An 18,861-nucleotide genomic window follows, 5' to 3' on the forward strand; every position below is an offset into this window, starting at 1 on the left:
GACAAGTCCATCAACGGTAGTAATATCTCCACATACTCTGGGATAGTTGCATTATATACGGGAATAAATATGCTGGAGATGTTATGGATAGAGGTACCATCTAGAGAATATTGCGTTCTCTTTAATGAGTGCACAATCTTTTTTTATTTATTACTGGCATTTATGAAGCGCCAACATATTCAGCAGCGCTGTACAATTACAGTTACTTTTATATCCACAGTTTGTCTGCCAAGGAGAGAGTCTGCGATATTACATTTTTACAATTATTGAATAAAATAAGCAGCATTGTTCGCACACTGGCAAATATTAGTTTTGGGAAGGTTTTGCTATTTGTTAAGTAAGCAACTTTAAATTGCAATTAGTTCTAGATAGTAGCCCTCATCACCTCTTGTATACATTATTTTGTCTGTCAGTTACTTACTGTTTTCTATAACCCACTGTAAAATTGTAAAACACTGAAGAATATATTGACGCTATATAAATTCTAACAGTTAAACAGTGTTTATTCTTGCAGCTAAAAATGTTATAGACAAGAAGTTAAATTGTGCATAAAATAATAGCATAGCTAAAACATTTAGCATTTAAAAATGCTCCAGCAAATCTTTTTATTTTTTTGCGCTTTGAGTTATAATAATACATTGACATTTTCTTTATCAGTTGAGGATGTGTAGAAGGTTTTTCCATTCAAAATGAATTAGGTATCCGAGGAGATACAGTTAAAATCAGCCATTCCCATATCTCCTCCCCATGGAATGTCATTACTCTTGCTCTGATTGGCTATGAACTGCAGGAATCAGTTTTCACTCAAGCTGGGAAAAAGAAGAAAGTCCCCTTTTGCCTTTGAACGAGTCCCTTGGTTTGGGGACAGCTGTGTTGTGGCAAGGGAGGTCTGAGCAGACTCTGACCTACATACAAACAATGTTATTGGTTTCAAGAAGCCTAGGCTTTGGAACTTAAAAATAATAACACATCACACCTTTTAGATAGTTATCTTTACTGTGTTCCCATAGACTATGTCACAGTATTCCCACAACTATCTTCTAGTTCCAATCCCTGAATACCCTTTGGTGGACTGTGACCCGAATAGGAACATCAAGATTGTGGTTCTCGGGGGAAGCGGAGTTGGAAAAACAGGTAAGATTGAAAAGTTATTTTTTAAATTGTACACTTTCATTATGTTTGTCTTCCGTCCTTTTCCATGGGCAATATAACGCTTAAAAGAAGTGTCGATTGCTGTACAGATTTACTACCAGCATATTGCGTTTCCTCATTTCCTCCTTGTATTCCTAATTTCTGGCAAACAATAGTAATATATAGCCTAACGCATTATATTATATAAGTTTCTAATATACATAAAAATGTTTATAAATAATCTAAAATGCTTGTTGCCAGCAGTGAAACTTATTAGAAGGCGCCGTATTGAGGCACGTATAGTTAATATGTCACATTGCATTATTGTGAATTAAAACCGAATTGCAAAGTTTAGGCAAAAACAGACAGTTTTTAAATGTTATTTTAAGTTTGTTTCTACTTTGCTCTTATATTCACAGTTTTAAAATATAATGCGCTGCAGAATACGTTGGTGCTATATAAATGTTGAAAATAGTAATACACAATAATTCCGTGTTTAATATATAAACCAAGTTGTATGTATTTGTGATGGACGACTTCAGTGATACAGCGGAAAAATATTTACTTTGTCCCCTTGTGATCCTCTGCAGAGTGATAAATGGATGTACAGATGTGATAAGCAGAACCTCATTCATCTCTTACAGTTTAGATAGTGAGAGAGCAGGACTTGCTCACTCTGTATTCCCAGTGGATGAATTGCCAAAGGGTTTAGGGATTCTAAAGTGTTTTGTGACTTGGGGCCCAGTCATGACTGCCCCTCCATACAATTCCTATTGCAATGCCACTCCTTGTTACAGTACCATTGATCTTGGGGATACTGCTAACAGCATACGTAGCGTACTGCGTACTGACGAGGTTTCAAAACATAAAGCATTATAAAATAATTTACAAGTTTGACAGTTTAAGTGAAATCTTAATATAACAATATCCTCTGTTAGTTCAACCTCCTACATGCAATAAACTAATGCTTAGCGATGGGGAAAAGTTTTTTAAGTAATCGGCACTTCTTTGAGATAGTTAGTGATTTACATCTGTTCTATTGATATTATAGCCACTTAGTGCTTACTAGAAATTTCAAACCAGGGAAGTGAGAACAACATTTGAAGTCTGTTTTATTGAATATATGATGATTGAATACTTTACTATAGCAAAACAACGTTTCTCTCATCTAACTTCTCTACGAAATGTCTAAAAATTTCAGTCTAATGTTAGACATAGATGTTATCCAGAAGCCTTTTTACATTCTTTTAAGTGTGCCATCTATAGGTTATCTTTCTGACCTGTATATTTTGGACCCAGATGCTATCGAAATTAATCAATGAAAGAAGAAAAAAAAGGATCTATACATTTTAGACAGAAAGGGATTTATGCAAAAAGCAAATATTTGATATATATTGATCCATGAGTCTCCAGTGGGATAGTTACATTAGGGAACATCGTCTAGACTTTAATTTAACTATTTATATATATTTGTTATTTCCATGCACTTCTGGGGTGTAATGTCAGGTTTGGGTTTGATTCACTAAACAGTGAATTGAATATACAATATTTAGTACCCCCTACTTTTTGTTTTAGAGATGTTAAACTCTCCTTTGAGTTGTTTGTGGGGAACCGATGAGCATGTTGCCAAATTTATGTCAAGATTGTTAAAAAATGTGCCATGTTTTGTTCTAAATTTACCCATTCATTCGTCAATTCAGAGTTTATTGATACACTCCTGTGCGTCCAGCTTGTCTTGTTACAAACACTTGTTTGTTAGTCCTGCTATTGTACAGCGCTGCAGAATTTGTTGGCGCTTTATAAACATTAAAGAGAAACTCCAGTGCCAGAAAAACAATCCGTTTTTCTGGCACTGGAGGGTCCCTCTCCCTCCCACCCACCAATCCCCGGTTACTGAAGGGGTGAAAACCCCTTCAGTGACTTACCTGGGGCAGCGGCGATGTCCCTCGCCACTGTCTCCGCCTCCGTGACGCTCCTCCTTGTGATTACGTCGGCCGGTGGGCGAGACTAATCTCGCCCACCGGCCGAGGAGACCTAATGCGCATGCGCGGAAATGCCGCGCATGCGCATTACGTCTCCCCATAGGAAAGCATTGAAAAATCATTGGAGGTCCTCACACAGAAACCTGTGCTAGAAACTAGGAAGTGACCTCTAGTGGCTGTCTAGTAGACAGCCACTAGAGGTGGAGTTAACCCTGCAATGTAATTATTGCAGTTTATGAAAAACTGCAATAATTACACTTGCAGGGTTAAGGGTAGTGGGAGTTGGCACCCAGACCACTCCAATGAGCAGAAGTGGTCTGGGTGCCTGGAGTGTCCCTTTAATAATAATATTGAAGAAACTAGATGCAGGGTTTCTTCACTGAACACTGAATGACAGTGAATTTCAATCTAATTTACAAAATGTAGGCCAAAAAATGCTGATGTGGAAGCCTCACACCTCCACTATTGCCTCAGCTGGGCTATAACATTTGCAATTTGGCTTTCAGTTCACTACACTTTGGTGTTTAGTGAATGTACCCATTAATGTGTGCCCATTACGTAGCTCAGATAATATGTTAAATATTGTTAAAGCAAATGATGCTTAATAGCAAATTCAATAAATATTATTCTATACTGAATGACACTTATAATACAAAGCTTGATACATATGCAATGGTTGACATTTTTAAAGATCACAGACATTTTTGATATTTTTACATTTCATATATCAAATATAACTTAGAGCTGCTGTTAAATGCAGACACACACACACAGTCATACAGACACACATACATACAAACACACAGACAGAGACACATACATACAGACACACAGACAGGTAAACACACATACATACAAACAAACATACATACACACACACACATACACACACAGACAGACATACACACACACACATACAAACACACATACAGATAAATATTCATACAGACACACATACACAAACACACACACACACATACAAACAAACAAACACACACATATACAAAATGTTTTAGTCACCCTCCTGTTTTCTACCTTTTAGGTGCAGGAGGGTGACTATCCCGGGGGTCCAGTGTTGGCTCAGCCTGATGGGACTCAGAGTTCCCACTCTGACTCTCTCCTCTTCCTCCTGCGTGGCTCCCGGTGTAAGCTGAGAGGAGTGACCGAGGCTGTCACTTCCACCCACCTGTGATGTCATCTCATGGGGCCCGGTCACGCTGTTAAAGCGCCACAGCACTGACTGGGCCTCCTAGAAATTAATTTCCATCAGGTGGCCCTAAGAGCATGGGCCACACGATGGTCGCCTTAACGTGCGGGGGCTGCAACACATGGCGGCGGGCACCGCAGTCGCACGGGGTCCACAGGGCGGCCGGGCCCCCTGAAGTGGCAGGTCCAGTCGCAACTGCGACCCCTGCAACTGCGGTAGTTCCACCACTGGCTAATATCATCAAAATTGATGATCTCAGCTGGAAAGGTGGAAGTGGCCAAAAAGAGACGAATGTGCAAGGGGAGTAAATTTAAGTAATTCTCTTCTTTTTAATTCACATGGGGGGTGGTGATAATCAAAATCATTGTTATAACACTGTAGAGTAAGGAATACATATTGTTCCTTTAAGGTGCATATAAATCAGACATACAATATTTTGCTAAACTTTTGTAAACTGGAAGACTATCATATATTCTCGTTATTTGCCCATTTCCAATGTTAGTATACCTGTATTATTTATATTCATTCTATTGCATGTCAATATAAATAAAACCTGTGGCATTCATTATCGTAATTAGGTAAGAATTACTTTGCCAGTAAGTTCAGAATTATTGCCCAAATGGAAAGCAAGCGAACATTTCACTAAACTGTGTGGATATAATATTATTATTATTATTAATAATAATAAAAAACATCCAGTCCATGAGTGTAACAGATTTCTCCAGTTGGTGAATATACCCGTTGATTTGTGCCCATTGCAGTTCTTTTCCTAAGTGGGCCCAGTTCACTGTTAATGAATAGACGCCATCATGCAGCAGATAAAATTGTTTAGTGGCGTGTTAATTGGATGTTTTATAGATATACCATGTTCTATGAGTACTTGCCATCCAGATATACTGCTAACAAAACAATTTATTTTATGTCCCTTTGTCTCAGCATTGGTCGTACGATTTCTTACAAAGAGGTTTATTGGAGACTACGAGGCAAACACTGGTAAGTTTGACCTATGGGTGGAGACAGAATCTCAATAGCCCAGCATGGGCTCACAAACCGAACACAGCTTTTAGATGTGTCTGTAAAACCCTTTTTTACCTCTCCTGTGCATATTGGAATTACGCTAACAATGCTGCTAACAATGCTGCACAGCCTGCTATTCTCTATGAGTTACCTAATTAATATCTCTGTTGTTCTCTGTTGGGCTGAGGATAATGGGGTTGGAGTCCAGCTGCAGCCGTCCTTTAACACAACATTAGACCAGATTAGTCAAATGTTGTGCAATCGGTGTGAATTCTGTGTGTGTGCCAGTGGGTTGTGTTTCTATCTGAGATAAAAATGTAATACGTTACAAGAGCACTTAAGCTGCATGCCTAACATGGAAAAAAGAGTACGGTACATATATTTTCTATCAAGCTCTTATGTTGGAAATATAGACAGGAATAAACAAGGACCAAGTTGGTGTTCATGTAAAATATTTCCAATTTTTGATATATTTAATAATTATAATTTGTAATCCCCATTTCCAAATTGAAGGCGATTATGGAGGCAATGACAGTGTCTCCTTATGGTAAATGCCTTGATTTGGTCTCTAAATTGAGCCTCTGATTAAAGGGACATTCCAGACCCCTAAAGCTTGCTGATGTGCTTTAAGTGTGAAGAGTGTGTCCTCTTTTATCATTTTCCAAAAAGAAGCAGACTTCAATAGAGATTTGCACTTTTTAAAATGAACCTGGTTACATCACCCTCAGCTGTCAATAGGACAACCGGTCCTGTTACTTCCTGTTTTAGTTAGCTCAGTGAAGCTAAACTCAAGAGGCAGCGATTGCCCAGAGCACCTCATTGAGCAATATAGAAACAGCAGGAGAGAGCAAAATAAACAGAATTAACAAACATGGTGACATTAACAAGGATGTATAATGTTTTCGTCTCCTAGACAAGCTTTTTACATTTCTCCTAATCACACTTTAATTAACACAGGTAGTAAACCCTTCTCAAATCCACAAACATAACGTGCACTTAAAGAACAATTTTACGATAAAGAATCTCTTTATGGGGCCAGAATATAAAATGTGTTTTATGGTATACGTAAAGCAGGCATAATAAAAGCATTGCATATATTCCTTATTGCTTCTCGGTTTTACTGCAGAGTAAACAAAGTATTGTGCCATTACTGTGACACGTCTCCTTCCAAAAATATGTGAGAAATGTACTCCGCAAAGATAATTTGTCAAACCTTAATGCCCCGTCATATTTTGAATATTTTTTTTGGAGCACTTAAACAAACTCAATTTCTTCATTACTGTAAGTAGAACAGAGAGACTGAATTGCTCCCCCCACTCCCTTTATACTCTATCATTAGGAAACTGATTAGCCCGTGCAAGTGTTTTTGGGACATGTACAAGTACTTGTATGATAACTTGTTTGTCTCTCTCTTGTTTCATGTTTAACCCCTTAAGGACCAAACTTCTGGAATAAAAGGGAATCATGACATGTCACACATGTCATGTGTCCTTAAGGGGTTAAAGGTGGTGTTATTGTCCTTGGGAATTTGGCTTTTTTTTTTTTGGTGCCTAAAGCACAGGGGAAATTTATTCTTATGGATGCTTTTCTTAATCCACAGGAGCACTATATTCCCGAAAAGTCACAATTGATGGGGAACAAATTTCTCTTCAGGTCCAGGATACACCGTTTGTCTCAATGGAGGTAAGGCATCTGCTATCTTATACTCTGCCTTGTTATGTAGTTAAAAACCTATATGAATCATTAGAATAATTTTCGTACATAAACACTGGACACTGTAAATGATTATAGATTTATAAATTGACAGAGTAGTCAGAGGATTTAAAGCGGTATTGTCACGCTGTACTTGCCTTTTCTCAATCGATACTTCTTCTCATCCTCTTTCCTTTTGTCTGTCTTTCTTTTTTAAATTTTCATATATTTCTAGCTAAAAACACAAGACAAAGTAGGGGCTACTTATGTCGTATGTATTTTTCCTACACCTGACACATCTGCCGTCTAGAAGTGTAAATCCCCAATGCCGTCACAAGTGATGGCCGCCTTGAGTTGGCTCTGTCTATGGAGGATTCTGGGGTCTCCTCCATAGACCTCAATGCTATACTCTTGCGCATGGATGAGAGTACAGCAGTGATTTTATCTCCTGGCGCTAAAGAGGACTTGCTGGAAAAAGATGGCACTGCACACGAGGGACAGGAGCAGGTATGTATAACTTTCCCTGCTCCCTAGCCACCAGACCCCCAGTGGCGATGTCACTGATCTTTGTAAGTTCTGCAAAGTACACAGAAGGTGACAGTGTTGCTTTAAGTGGCATGTCACATTTGTACCTTTTAACTGATGATATAGCTCCACTGTGACTTTTCTTTAATGGTATTATTGTATGGTCAGTGCTGTAAGATGAAATATGCTATCAGTAAATGTCATGAATATTGGAACAGGAACATGAATGCAGGACTGTCTTGTCAAACTTAAGCTTCCAGACCAGAACTGGTTTTTGTTCACTGGTTCTTTTGGATCCATTGTACAGCACTGCAGAATTTTTTGGCGCTTTATAAAAAAATAATAATAATGATCATAGCCCATGATTTGGTTTTTAAAAAGCTGTGTTGAAACAGTGTCCAATGCTAAGTGTATCTGTAGACGTTTGAAGCACAATGCCTGTCTGTGCTCATTAGCATATAAAACCGGGAACTCTGGGATAGTTGTGGAAGCATGGTTTCTGTGCCCAATGAGTACTTCTCAAAGTCAAACTTTAGATATGCAGGTGATACTTAACAGTAACTTTTCCATCAAACCCAGGAAACTTTGAAAATAAGGATTTTATTTTCCATTGGAAAAATTACAGTCAATTATATTACCACTTCATTAATACCCACCTTTCCAGAAACCTTTTTTAACACATTCATTAAATGAGGACTTTGACAACAGGGATTAAGTACTAGGCTGCTGAGCCAATTCTTCCAATAATTTATTTTGTCTACAATATCTAGATTGTGTGATCCTGAATCCATTTGCACTGATATCGAATGTAGTGGAAAGTTCAAAACAATGAATTCCTTAATATAATGCAGATTTTTTTTTCTGAGCTTTGAAGAATTTAACCCCTTAAGGACACATGACGTGTGTGACACGTCATGATTCCCTTTTATTCCAGAAGTTTGGTCCTTAAGGGGTTAAAAGGAAATACAATTTTTTTTACATACGTGGACACGTAGCAATTGCAGGCATATTTCAAGCACAGTAATGTGATCTGCTTAGCACATGTGAGATAGCTCACTAGAAGACACTTTTAAAGTCTTTGGCTAAATGAAAAGCAGATTGTCTGCTTGAAAGTTCTCTATATATAGACACACTCTACCACTGAGCTTAATTAAAAGAATGACTGTTGTATATTAAATACAAAAATTCCATGTGCTATATGTATAGACCAAAATCTTAGCATACAGATTTTTTTTTACGTCTACATCTGGTATGTACCGTTTTCTCATTAGCAACTCTATGTTTTACCTATATAACATTTCTAGTTATTTTCTACTATTTTCTAGTTATTCTTTAAAGCGGCACTGTCATGCCGAACTTACCTTTCCTCAATCTCTTCCTCTTCTCCTCTTCTCTCAGGATCTGTTCTTCTTTTCTTCCTGTCTTCTTTAGTTTTCTTTAAAACCATAAGACAAAGTAGGGACTCTTTGTCTTATGGGATTCCTCCGCTTGACCAGCTCTGACCAGCGGAGGAGCAAAGTGTGCTTCATTTCCGCTGGTCAGAGCAATTTTCCCATGATCCCTAGCTTTCCTCCCTGTTCCCACAATGCTTCCTGTCAGTATTGCCGAACATCCTGTCACTTAGACAGAACGCCGGCAAAACTGCCGAGTTGCATCCTAACAGAATGAGCACTGTTTCTCCATTGGTGTTAGGATGCAATTCGGTACTTTGTTTGTATCGGAATTTCATTCTAATGAATGAAACTCCGATCCTATTCATTGCCGCGGCTGCATCTTGCAGCCGCTTAGTAGATAACTCCCTAATTCCCACGGTATCAGGGAGCTATCTACTAAAAGGCTGAAAGACCTCAATTGGTCTTTCAGCCAACTTTACTAATACTAAGTAAAGATTACTTAGTATTAGTAAATAATATGCCCCTACTCGCTATACCGCGAGTAGGGGCATGTCTAGTAAGCAGTGAGCAGCCTGTGGCTGCTCACTGTAAAAAACAAAAAAAACAAAAAAACTAATAAACACCCCCCCTCCCCTGCGCGGGGGTTAAAGATTGGGGGGGGGAGGCTACTGTCTTCCCTCCTGGCCCCCACCCCTGCGCGGTGGGTGGGGGCCCTAATAAAACAATAAGAGGGGGGGACCTACTGTCCTCCCCCCTGGCCCCCACCCCTGCGTGGTGGGTGGGTGCCCTAATAAAACAATAAGGGGGGGGACCTACTGTCCTCCCCCCCGGCCCCCACCCCTGCGCGGTGGGTGGGGGCCCTAATAAAACAATAAGGGGGGGGGGACCTACTGTCCTCCCCCCCAGCCCCACCCCTGAGCGGTGGGTGGGGGCCCTAATAAAACAATAAGGGGGGGGACCTATTGTCCTCCCCCCTGGCCCCCACCCATGCGCGGTGGGTGGGGGCCCTAATAAAACAATAAGGGGGGGGACCTACTGTCCTCCCCCCCCGGCCCCCACCCCTGAGCGGTGGGTGGGGGCCCTAATAAAACAATAAGGGGGGGACCTATTGTCCTTCCCCCCCTGGCCCCCACCCCTGCGCGGTGGGTGGGGGCCCTAAAAAAAACAATAAGGGGGGGGGACCTACTGTCCTCCCCCCCGGCCCCCACCCCTGAGCGGTGGGTGGGGGCCCTAATAAAACAATAAGGGGGGGGACCTATTGTCCTCCCCCCCTGGCCCCCACCCCTGCGCGGTGGGTGGGGGCCCTAATAAAAACAATAAGGGGGGGGGACCTACTGTCCTCCCCCCCGGCCCCCACCCCTGAGCGGTGGGTGGGGGCCCTAATAAAACAATAAGGGGGGGGGACCTACTGTCCTCCCCCCTAGCCCCCACCCCTGCGCGGTGGGTGGGGGCCCTAAATGAACCCCCCCCCCATCAAGGTGACTAGGGGTCCCAAGCCCCTAGTCACCCCCCACCCAAAACATTCTATCCCCTACCTACCCCCCTCACCCTAAAAATAGTGAGGGGGGAATAAAATAACTAACCTGTAAAAAAAAAAAATTAAACTTGCCATTTGACGTCTTCTTTTTTCTAAATTCTTCTTACTTCAGCCCCCCAAAAGGCCAAATAAAAATCCATAAACCCGTCGCACTTTAAAAAAAAAAAAAAAACGAGCGCAAACAAAAATTAATCCATCTTCACCCATGGAGGGCACGCCGCGTACTGAGCTCCGCAGGGCGGGTCACGGCTTATAAAGCCTTGCCCCGCCCTGCAATTAGGCTTAGAACACAATGATTGGTTGGTTTAAGCCAATCAGAGTGCTCTGTGTCATTTTACACAGCGTGGGAAAATTCAAAAGAACTTTCCCACGCTGTGTAAAATGACAGATCACTGTGATTGGATGGTTTTCAAACCATCCAATCACAGTGCTCTGTGTCATTTTACACAGCGGGTTTATGGATTTTTATTTGGCCTTTTGGGGGGCTGAAGTAAGAAGAATTTAGAAAAAAGAAGACGTCAAATGGTAAGTTTATTTTTTATTTTTTACAGGTTAGTTATTTTATTCCCCCCTCACTATTTTTAGGGTGAGGGGGGTAGGTAGGGGATAGAATGTTTTGGGTGGGGGGTGACTAGGGGCTTGGGACCCCTAGTCACCTTGATGGGGGGGGGGTCATTTAGGGCCCCCACCCACCGCGCAAGGGTGGGGGCCAGGGGGGGAGGACAGTAGGTCCCTTATTGTTTTATTAGGGCCCCCACCCACCGCGCAGGGGTGGGGGCCAGGGGGGGAGGACAGTAGGTCCCCCCCTTATTGTTTTATTAGGGCCCCCACCCACCGCGCAGGGGTGGGGGCCAGGGGGGGAGGACAGTAGGTCCCCCCCCTTATTGTTTTATTAGGGCCCCCACCCACCGCGCAGGGGTGGGGGCCAGGGGGGGAGGACAGTAGGTCCCCCCCCTTATTGTTTTATTAGGGCCCCCACCCACCGCTCAGGGGTGGGGGCCAGGGGGGGAGGACAGTAGGTCCCCCCTTATTGTTTTATTAGGGCCCCCACCCACCGCGCAGGGGTGGGGGCCAGGGGGGGAGGACAGTAGGTCCCCCCCCCTTATTGTTTTATTAGGGCCCCCACCCACCGCTCAGGGGTGGGGGCCAGGGGGGGAGGACAGTAGGTCCCCCCCCCTTATTGTTTTATTAGGGCCCCCACCCACCGCGCAGGGGTGGGGGCCGGGGGGGAGGATAATAGGTCCCCCCCCCCTTATTGTTTTATTATGGCCCCCACCCACCGCTCAGGGGTGGGGGCTGGGGGGGAGGACAGAAGGTCCCCCCTTATTGTTTTATTAGGGCCCCCACCCACCGCGCAGGGGTGGGGCCCGGGGGGGGGGGACAGTAGGTCCCCCCCTTATTACCATTTTTTTTTTACAGTGAGCAGCCACAGGCTGCTCACTGTTTAGTGGACATGCCCCTACTCGCGGTATAGCGTGTAGGGGTATTGGGGAGATTTTAATCTCCCTTGTGCTATTATGGGGGTCATATTGACCCCCATAGAGTGAGGGGGGGACATGGGGGGCTTAGGAAGTGGCGAGGAGCACTGCTCCCTGCCGCTTCTATAGTTACATATTACAAGGAGGGAGCTGCACGCCGGTAGCTCCCTCCTTGTAATAAACTGAACGAACGAACACAGTGTTAGTTTGTTCATCTGATTTTTTCTATTCATTCATTCGTCTGTCTGATGAATGAATGAATAGGTGAAATTCCCGTTCGCATGTCCAGGTGTTTCACTGGGCATGTGCGGGAATCTCACAGTCTGTGTAGTGTGGGTAGATGACGTGTCCGACAGGGACTTCACCTACCCACACAAAGATGGCGGCGCCCTGAATAAAGATCGGGGCAGAAGATAAAGAATTAAAAAGAGGTAATGTGGGGGGCTTAGGGGCATTTGGGGGTGACTAGGGGGTCGATTGGATGTAGTGGAGGCGGGAGGGGGGTTAAAAACAAAACGGGATTCGGCATGACAGTGCCGCTTTAATATATACAAAGAACATCAAAGTTGTTTTCCTGGCCCTACAGAATCTTTCAGTGCCCCACTCCCTCGCGCGCCCCTTCCCGTGGCACTGAAGGGGTTAAAACTTCTTCAGTGACTTAACTGAATCCAGCGTCGATGTCCCTCAGCGCTGGGTCAGACACCGCCCATGCTCCTCCCCCACCGACGTCAGCAATGGCTGCGCTCGGATTAGGATTTCCTATGGGAAAAAAATCTGACGCTGGAAGTCCTCATGCAGAGCGTGAGGACGTCCAGCGTTAGATACCGGACCAAAGGTCTGTTTCAATTCAGGATGTCCCTCTAGTGGCTGTCTAGTAGACAGCCACTAGAGGTGGAGTTAACCCTCTGAGGTACTTATTGCAGTTTCTCAGAAACTGCAATAATTACCACTGTAGGGTTAAGGGACATGGGGTATTGCACCCAGACCACTTCAATAAGCAGAAGTGGTCTGGGAGCCTACAGTGTCCCTTTAATAACCTAAACAATATTTTCAAATGCCCATTATATCTCCAATGGTGCAACATCTTGCCTATGCTTCCCATTATTATAGCATTTGGATCAGGGGTGCCCACAAGGTAGATACCCAGATCTTGTAGGACTATAACTCCCATGATGCTTTTCATGTCTTTAGAATGTCTTTAGAATGACAAAGCATCATGGAAGCTGTAGTTTTAAAACATTTAAGGATTTAGCTTTTGGACACCCCTGTGTAAGGTCACTAGCCATTTTGCAATACCGGCAGTTTTAGTTGTTTCCACTCTGACTGCAATATTCAGATAAATTAAAATATGGAAAACCGCAGCGTAAATAATTTTCAGTAATTTTTATGTAAACTTCAAAGAATGATCCAGAAGAATTTCGACACATGCATTTTTTTCTCAAGTATGGTTTCAATATAAAACATGTGAACATTTAAGCCCTCAACGAGAGACCACAGGCAATCTATGCCATCGTAACAATGGTTTTTAAATTAGAATTGTGCATACCATTTAAAAGGAATAGCAATTTGTTCAATTTTTGGGACGATCAACAATTCAGCTGAATTACTCTGAGTCACCATGTGACGAATGAAACAAAGCATTTTGCTTGTTTCGTGATTCAGAGTTCTATCCGTGGTGCCAAAAATAAGATAATTGATGGAAAAAAACATGATTGATGGTTAGTAGACAGTCAATAAATGCTGATTTCTTTCACTGATCAAACGAAGGGAAAACAATTGCAGCAGTAAAACATTAGTGTAGCTGCCATCACAATATGGTATCATGGAGTAATTTAGGAAAACATTTTTTTAATTTTTTTTATTGGTTCTTTCTATTTTCTTTTGCATAGTCCGTCCCTGTAGTTATAATTGTATTCGATGAACTGTAAACTTTTTTTTTTTAATTATTTATTTTGATCATTTAAAGGGACCTCATTGTGCCTTTTGGGTCTTTCATAGCCCAATAGATAATTCAGTTTTTTCATTATTGCCTTATAGGGTTAACCTCTCTAGGTTCCTATAACATACCACCAAGTCCCTTAAAGGGACTTCTCTTTCTTATAGAACATTTCCACCTTGTCAATTTTCTATGACATGTATATAATACATTATATATTTAACTGATCTTTACATATTACATCTGCATGCTCTCAGAATAAAGCTATACACCACAGATATACAGGAGAAGTCAGGAATTCATTTCATCTGTATGATTGCTAGCCACAGAGTTAGTTTTATTTAATTATCCGAAATGTATATTATCAGCCACCCTTTTGTGTTTGACAGACCCACCTTAAATACCAAATATCAAATGCACATCAACCAGGGCTCGAGTCCTGCAGGAACGCGTTCCTGTACTTTTTCCACAGCAGGAACGCCGTTCCCATTAGTAGTTCTGCAGGACCTGCCCTTTGCCCCGAGGAGACAGACTGGCCTCTCACTACTATTAACCGAGCTCAGTGTCTGCCAGGTTACACGGTCAGTGCCCTGTCGCTGCTTGTAACCTAACCTGACAGCTCACACTGGGGACGCCATCTTTGTTATGGGTAAACAGTGACAAAAAATACACAACTCCCACTGTCCAACACTTCTAGCTGTAACAAGGATCTGATCTGAGGAAATGTTATCATTGTCCTGCTGTTATATAATGTCACAGCAGCCAAATGTATCTCTAACAGACTGTCTGCCAGGACACAACATGTCCGCCACAGCCTCACCGCCCGCATAGCTTCTTCTACTGTAATTATCCTGAGAGACTAATCTTTCCGTGTGTGTGTTACCGTGCGAGGCCAGGTTGCGGCGGTTCTACCCGATATGTTATGGTAGGCAGTGACCTTGCGGCCTTTGGCACGCTTGCTGCTCCCAGTGCTGCATGTGATCTGCTAGGCAGCATGTCCGCCTCCAAGAGAAGGAGTAAAGGCAGAGCCCAGCAAGGCTCTCTCTGCCTGGAACCAGGAGCTGCCAGCAGCCCAGGGGTCTGTAAAATCACAGACTTCTTAGATAAAGGTAGCTGAGCTCAGTGTGCACAGGAAAACTGACAGAGAGGGAGAGAGCACAGTCCACACTGACTGATGGGAGATCTGGCCCGCCTGGACAGTGCACCATTTCCCATACATCCTAGCTGTCCCCTATTTAGGGTCCTGAGCTGCCATGCTGGGTTTGCTCTCTAGTATTCAGCCTCTGGTATTCAGAGTAGCAGAAGTGTATTAGTAAAGGGTTATTACAGCCACTATGACCACTTCATTGATTTGAAGTGGTCATGGTGGTAGGACTAGCGTATCATTTATTTATTTTTGTGGGTGGGGTGTAAGATCTTGGTTGAGTACCCAAATTTTTTTCCCCAGAACTTGACCCCTGACATTTACCAACAAAAGGCAAACAAATGTATATATATATATATATATATATATATATATATATATATATATAGGAAACATGGGGGGATGGTCGCTGCTTGTAACCTAACCTGACAGCTCACACTGGGGACGCCATCTTTGTTATGGGTAAACAGTGACAAAAAATACACAACTCCCACTGTCCAACACTTCTAGCTGTAACAAGGATCTGATCTGAGGAAATGTTATCATTGTCCTGCTGTTATATAATGTCACAGCAGCCAAATGTATCTCTAACAGACTGTCTGCCAGGACACAACATGTCCTCCACAGCCTCACCGCCCGCATAGCTTCTTCTACTGTAATTATCCTGAGAGACTAATCTTTCCGTGTGTGTGTTACCGTGCGAGGCCAGGTTGCGGCGGTTCTACCCGATATGTTATGGTAGGCAGTGACCTTGCGGCCTTTGGCACGCTTGCTGCTCCCAGTGCTGCATGTGATCTGCTGGGCAGCATGTCCGCCTCCAAGAGAAGGAGTAAAGGCAGAGCCCAGCAAGGCTCTCTCTGCCTGGAACCAGGAGCTGCCAGCAGCCCAGGGGTCTGTAAAATCACAGACTTCTTAGATAAAGGTAGCTGAGCTCAGTGTGCACAGGAAAACTGACAGAGAGGGAGAGAGCACAGTCCACACTGACTGATGGGAGATCTGGCCCGCCTGGACAGTGCACCATTTCCCATACATCCTAGCTGTCCCCTATTTAGGGTCCTGAGCTGCCATGCTGGGTTTGCTCTCTAGTATTCAGCCTCTGGTATTCAGAGTAGCAGAAGTGTATTAGTAAAGGGTTATTACAGCCACTATGACCACTTCATTGATTTGAAGTGGTCATGGTGGTAGGACTAGCGTATCATTTATTTATTTTTGTGGGTGGGGTGTAAGATCTTGGTTTAGTACCCACATTTTTTTCCCCAGAACTTGACCCCTGACATTTACCAACAAAAGGCAAACAAATGTATATATATATATATATATATATATATATATATATATATAAAAAAACCAAATAATCTTGCACTCCACCTGATCCGTAGTCCAATGCCCGGTGCTTGTCAGCCAAAATACAACGGAAGATTCAAAGATAGCACTCCAGGGACTTGATAAAATGTAACTTATAACTTATATATATATATATGTGTGTGTGTGTGTGTTTACATGTGAACATTTCGTTCATTTTCAATCAATATGGAGCAAAAGAAGGGCAGATCAAAATCTTAACCTAAAAAACTAAACATCTTGTTACCCTAACTAACTGCAGGACAGTGAAACCCTTGTTCACATTGGCAACTAAGCTTCCTCAGTCTATTTTCATTGAAACTAAGTTAATATTTAAAAATAAAATAGTGAAATATATTATCTATTAACGCAAGGGGCTTAAACTCAGGACAGAAAAGAGGCTATCTGTATAAATTATTGACTGGCAGTAAAACAGATATTGGTTTTGTCCAAGAGACACACTGGGTTAACTCTACGTCCAAATTATGGAACTACAAAAAATTTCCAGTAGTCCATAGATCTAATTTGGCAGGAAAGAATAAGAAAAGAGGGGTGGCAATTTTCTTTTCAAGTGGCTTGAAATATGAGCTGATACATGAGGAGGCGGACCTTGGTGGTAGGTTTCTTATAGTGATAGTTCGAATCAATGACATTTTGTACACTTTAGTAAATGTTTATGCTCCAAACCAACTTTCATATAGATTTCTGGGAAATCTGATGCAAAAGATTGACCGCGTATCGTCTGGAAGTTTAATTATCGGTGGGGATTTTAACTGCATTATAGATAATAAAATAGATAGGAATAGAACTAAGCCCGCACATATAGATGGCAATTAAAGAACAGCACCATCAATGATGCAGACTTTTTTGGCAAAAAACTGTTTATACGACGCCTGGAGAACATGTAATCCAGAAGAGCGAGATTATTTTTTACGTTTTATTCAAACGTTCATCAGTCTTATACCAGAATCGATTACTTTTTGGTTAAAGCTGAAACTTTGGAGCGAGTCAATAAGGTGACAATTGGACCTATAACATGGTCCGACCATGCACCTGTAAGCTTAGTTATAAAAAATAATGCTGAATATAAATGTAGAGATAGATGGAGAATAAATGAAAATTTCTTAAAATCAGAAATTAACGTAGAAGAACTGCGTATCCAGACTAGAGAATTCTTTGAAACCAACGACACAGGGGATGTCTCCAATGCCATGTTATGGTGTACCTTCAAATCATATATGAGAGGATGTCTTATAAAATTGGGTGCTAATATAAAAAAAAGAAGGGAAAAGAGCTGAATGAGCTTTATATTGATCTGGCAAAACAAGAACGCCTACATAAACTCACTATAGATCATAAAATTCTGGAGGATATTAAGGAGATCAGGAAAAGAATATTAGTACGAACTCAAGAAAAAATTAATAACGCAATGATAATATTAAAGCAGAGATGGTATTATGGAAATAACAAAACAGGGAAAAATCTTTCAAATAAATTAAAAAATAAAAACAAACTTCAATCCATAAACTATATAACAGTTGGAAGTAAAAAATATTTTGCCCTGCAGCACCCCAGCTGCAAAGCCCAAAAGAAAACACACAGCCACAGCCCACAGCCTCTGTTAGCAACTCTGAGCCTGCTACCAAACAGGACCTCCAAATCCTATCTGCTATGCTACAGGACATTCAGGGCCTACTGGCTGCTGACCTGCCCATCCTGAAATCTTCCATGCAGCAGCTCACAGGCTGACTGGCAGCCACAGAAGCAGAGGTCAAAGAGCTCTGTCAAGACACCTCTGACATACAGACCTCTATTGCTACAGGCAGCTCAACAGGCTCTATCAATACAAGTGGCAACACAGGAGGACAGGTACCGCCGCTACCATATTAAAATCAGGGGCATACCAGCCACCATACCTCAGGAGGAACTACCACACTATGTAAGACGACTACTAGCCACAGTGTTGCCACCCGCCACCGCCAAAAAAGTAAATATCGCTGGGATGTATCGCCTACCGACATCTAACGCTACCAACACTACAACACCGGGCGATGTCATACTCCGCTGCGCACTACCTCACGACAAGGGGCAAATAATGACGGCGGTAAGAAACAAGACCCCGATTACATTTGAGGACTCACAATTGTCCTTTTACCAGGACTTATCCAAAGCCACCCTGCAGTGGCGAAAATCCCTGGCCCACGTCACGGCCCAACTACGGGCGGCAGGAGTGCCCTACAGGTGGGGACCCCCACGAACACTTCTTATCACACACAAAGGGACTATCCGTAAAATAACCACAGGGACTGATATTCCTGCGCTCATTGCAACTCTGGATATACAGGAGCCGACGGGCCTAAATCGCACCCACGGATGGGACCCATCCAATGTGACACCATTTGTGCCGCGAACAGCAAGCAATAGCCAGCTGAACACCTGACTGGCAGAGACATTCCTAGACCGTCCTAAACCCATTG

General features: G+C 42.6%; 1 protein-coding gene across 1 annotated transcript in view; it reads left to right on the forward strand.

Annotated features, from left to right (window-relative positions):
- Window positions 1-825: 825 nt before the first annotated feature.
- Window positions 826-18,861, forward strand: part of LOC134572832 (ras-like protein family member 11A-like) — a 46,729-nt gene continuing 28,693 nt past the window's right edge. Inside the window, exons 1-3 of the mRNA XM_063432072.1 lie at window positions 826-1,134; window positions 5,257-5,313; window positions 6,938-7,020. Coding sequence (XP_063288142.1) covers window positions 1,014-1,134; window positions 5,257-5,313; window positions 6,938-7,020 — 261 coding nt within the window. The 5' untranslated portion in view covers window positions 826-1,013. The remainder of the gene's footprint in view (window positions 1,135-5,256; window positions 5,314-6,937; window positions 7,021-18,861) is intronic.

This window comes from Pelobates fuscus, chromosome 9 (genome assembly GCF_036172605.1).
Source record: "Pelobates fuscus isolate aPelFus1 chromosome 9, aPelFus1.pri, whole genome shotgun sequence".
Taxonomy (NCBI): domain Eukaryota; kingdom Metazoa; phylum Chordata; class Amphibia; order Anura; family Pelobatidae; genus Pelobates; species Pelobates fuscus.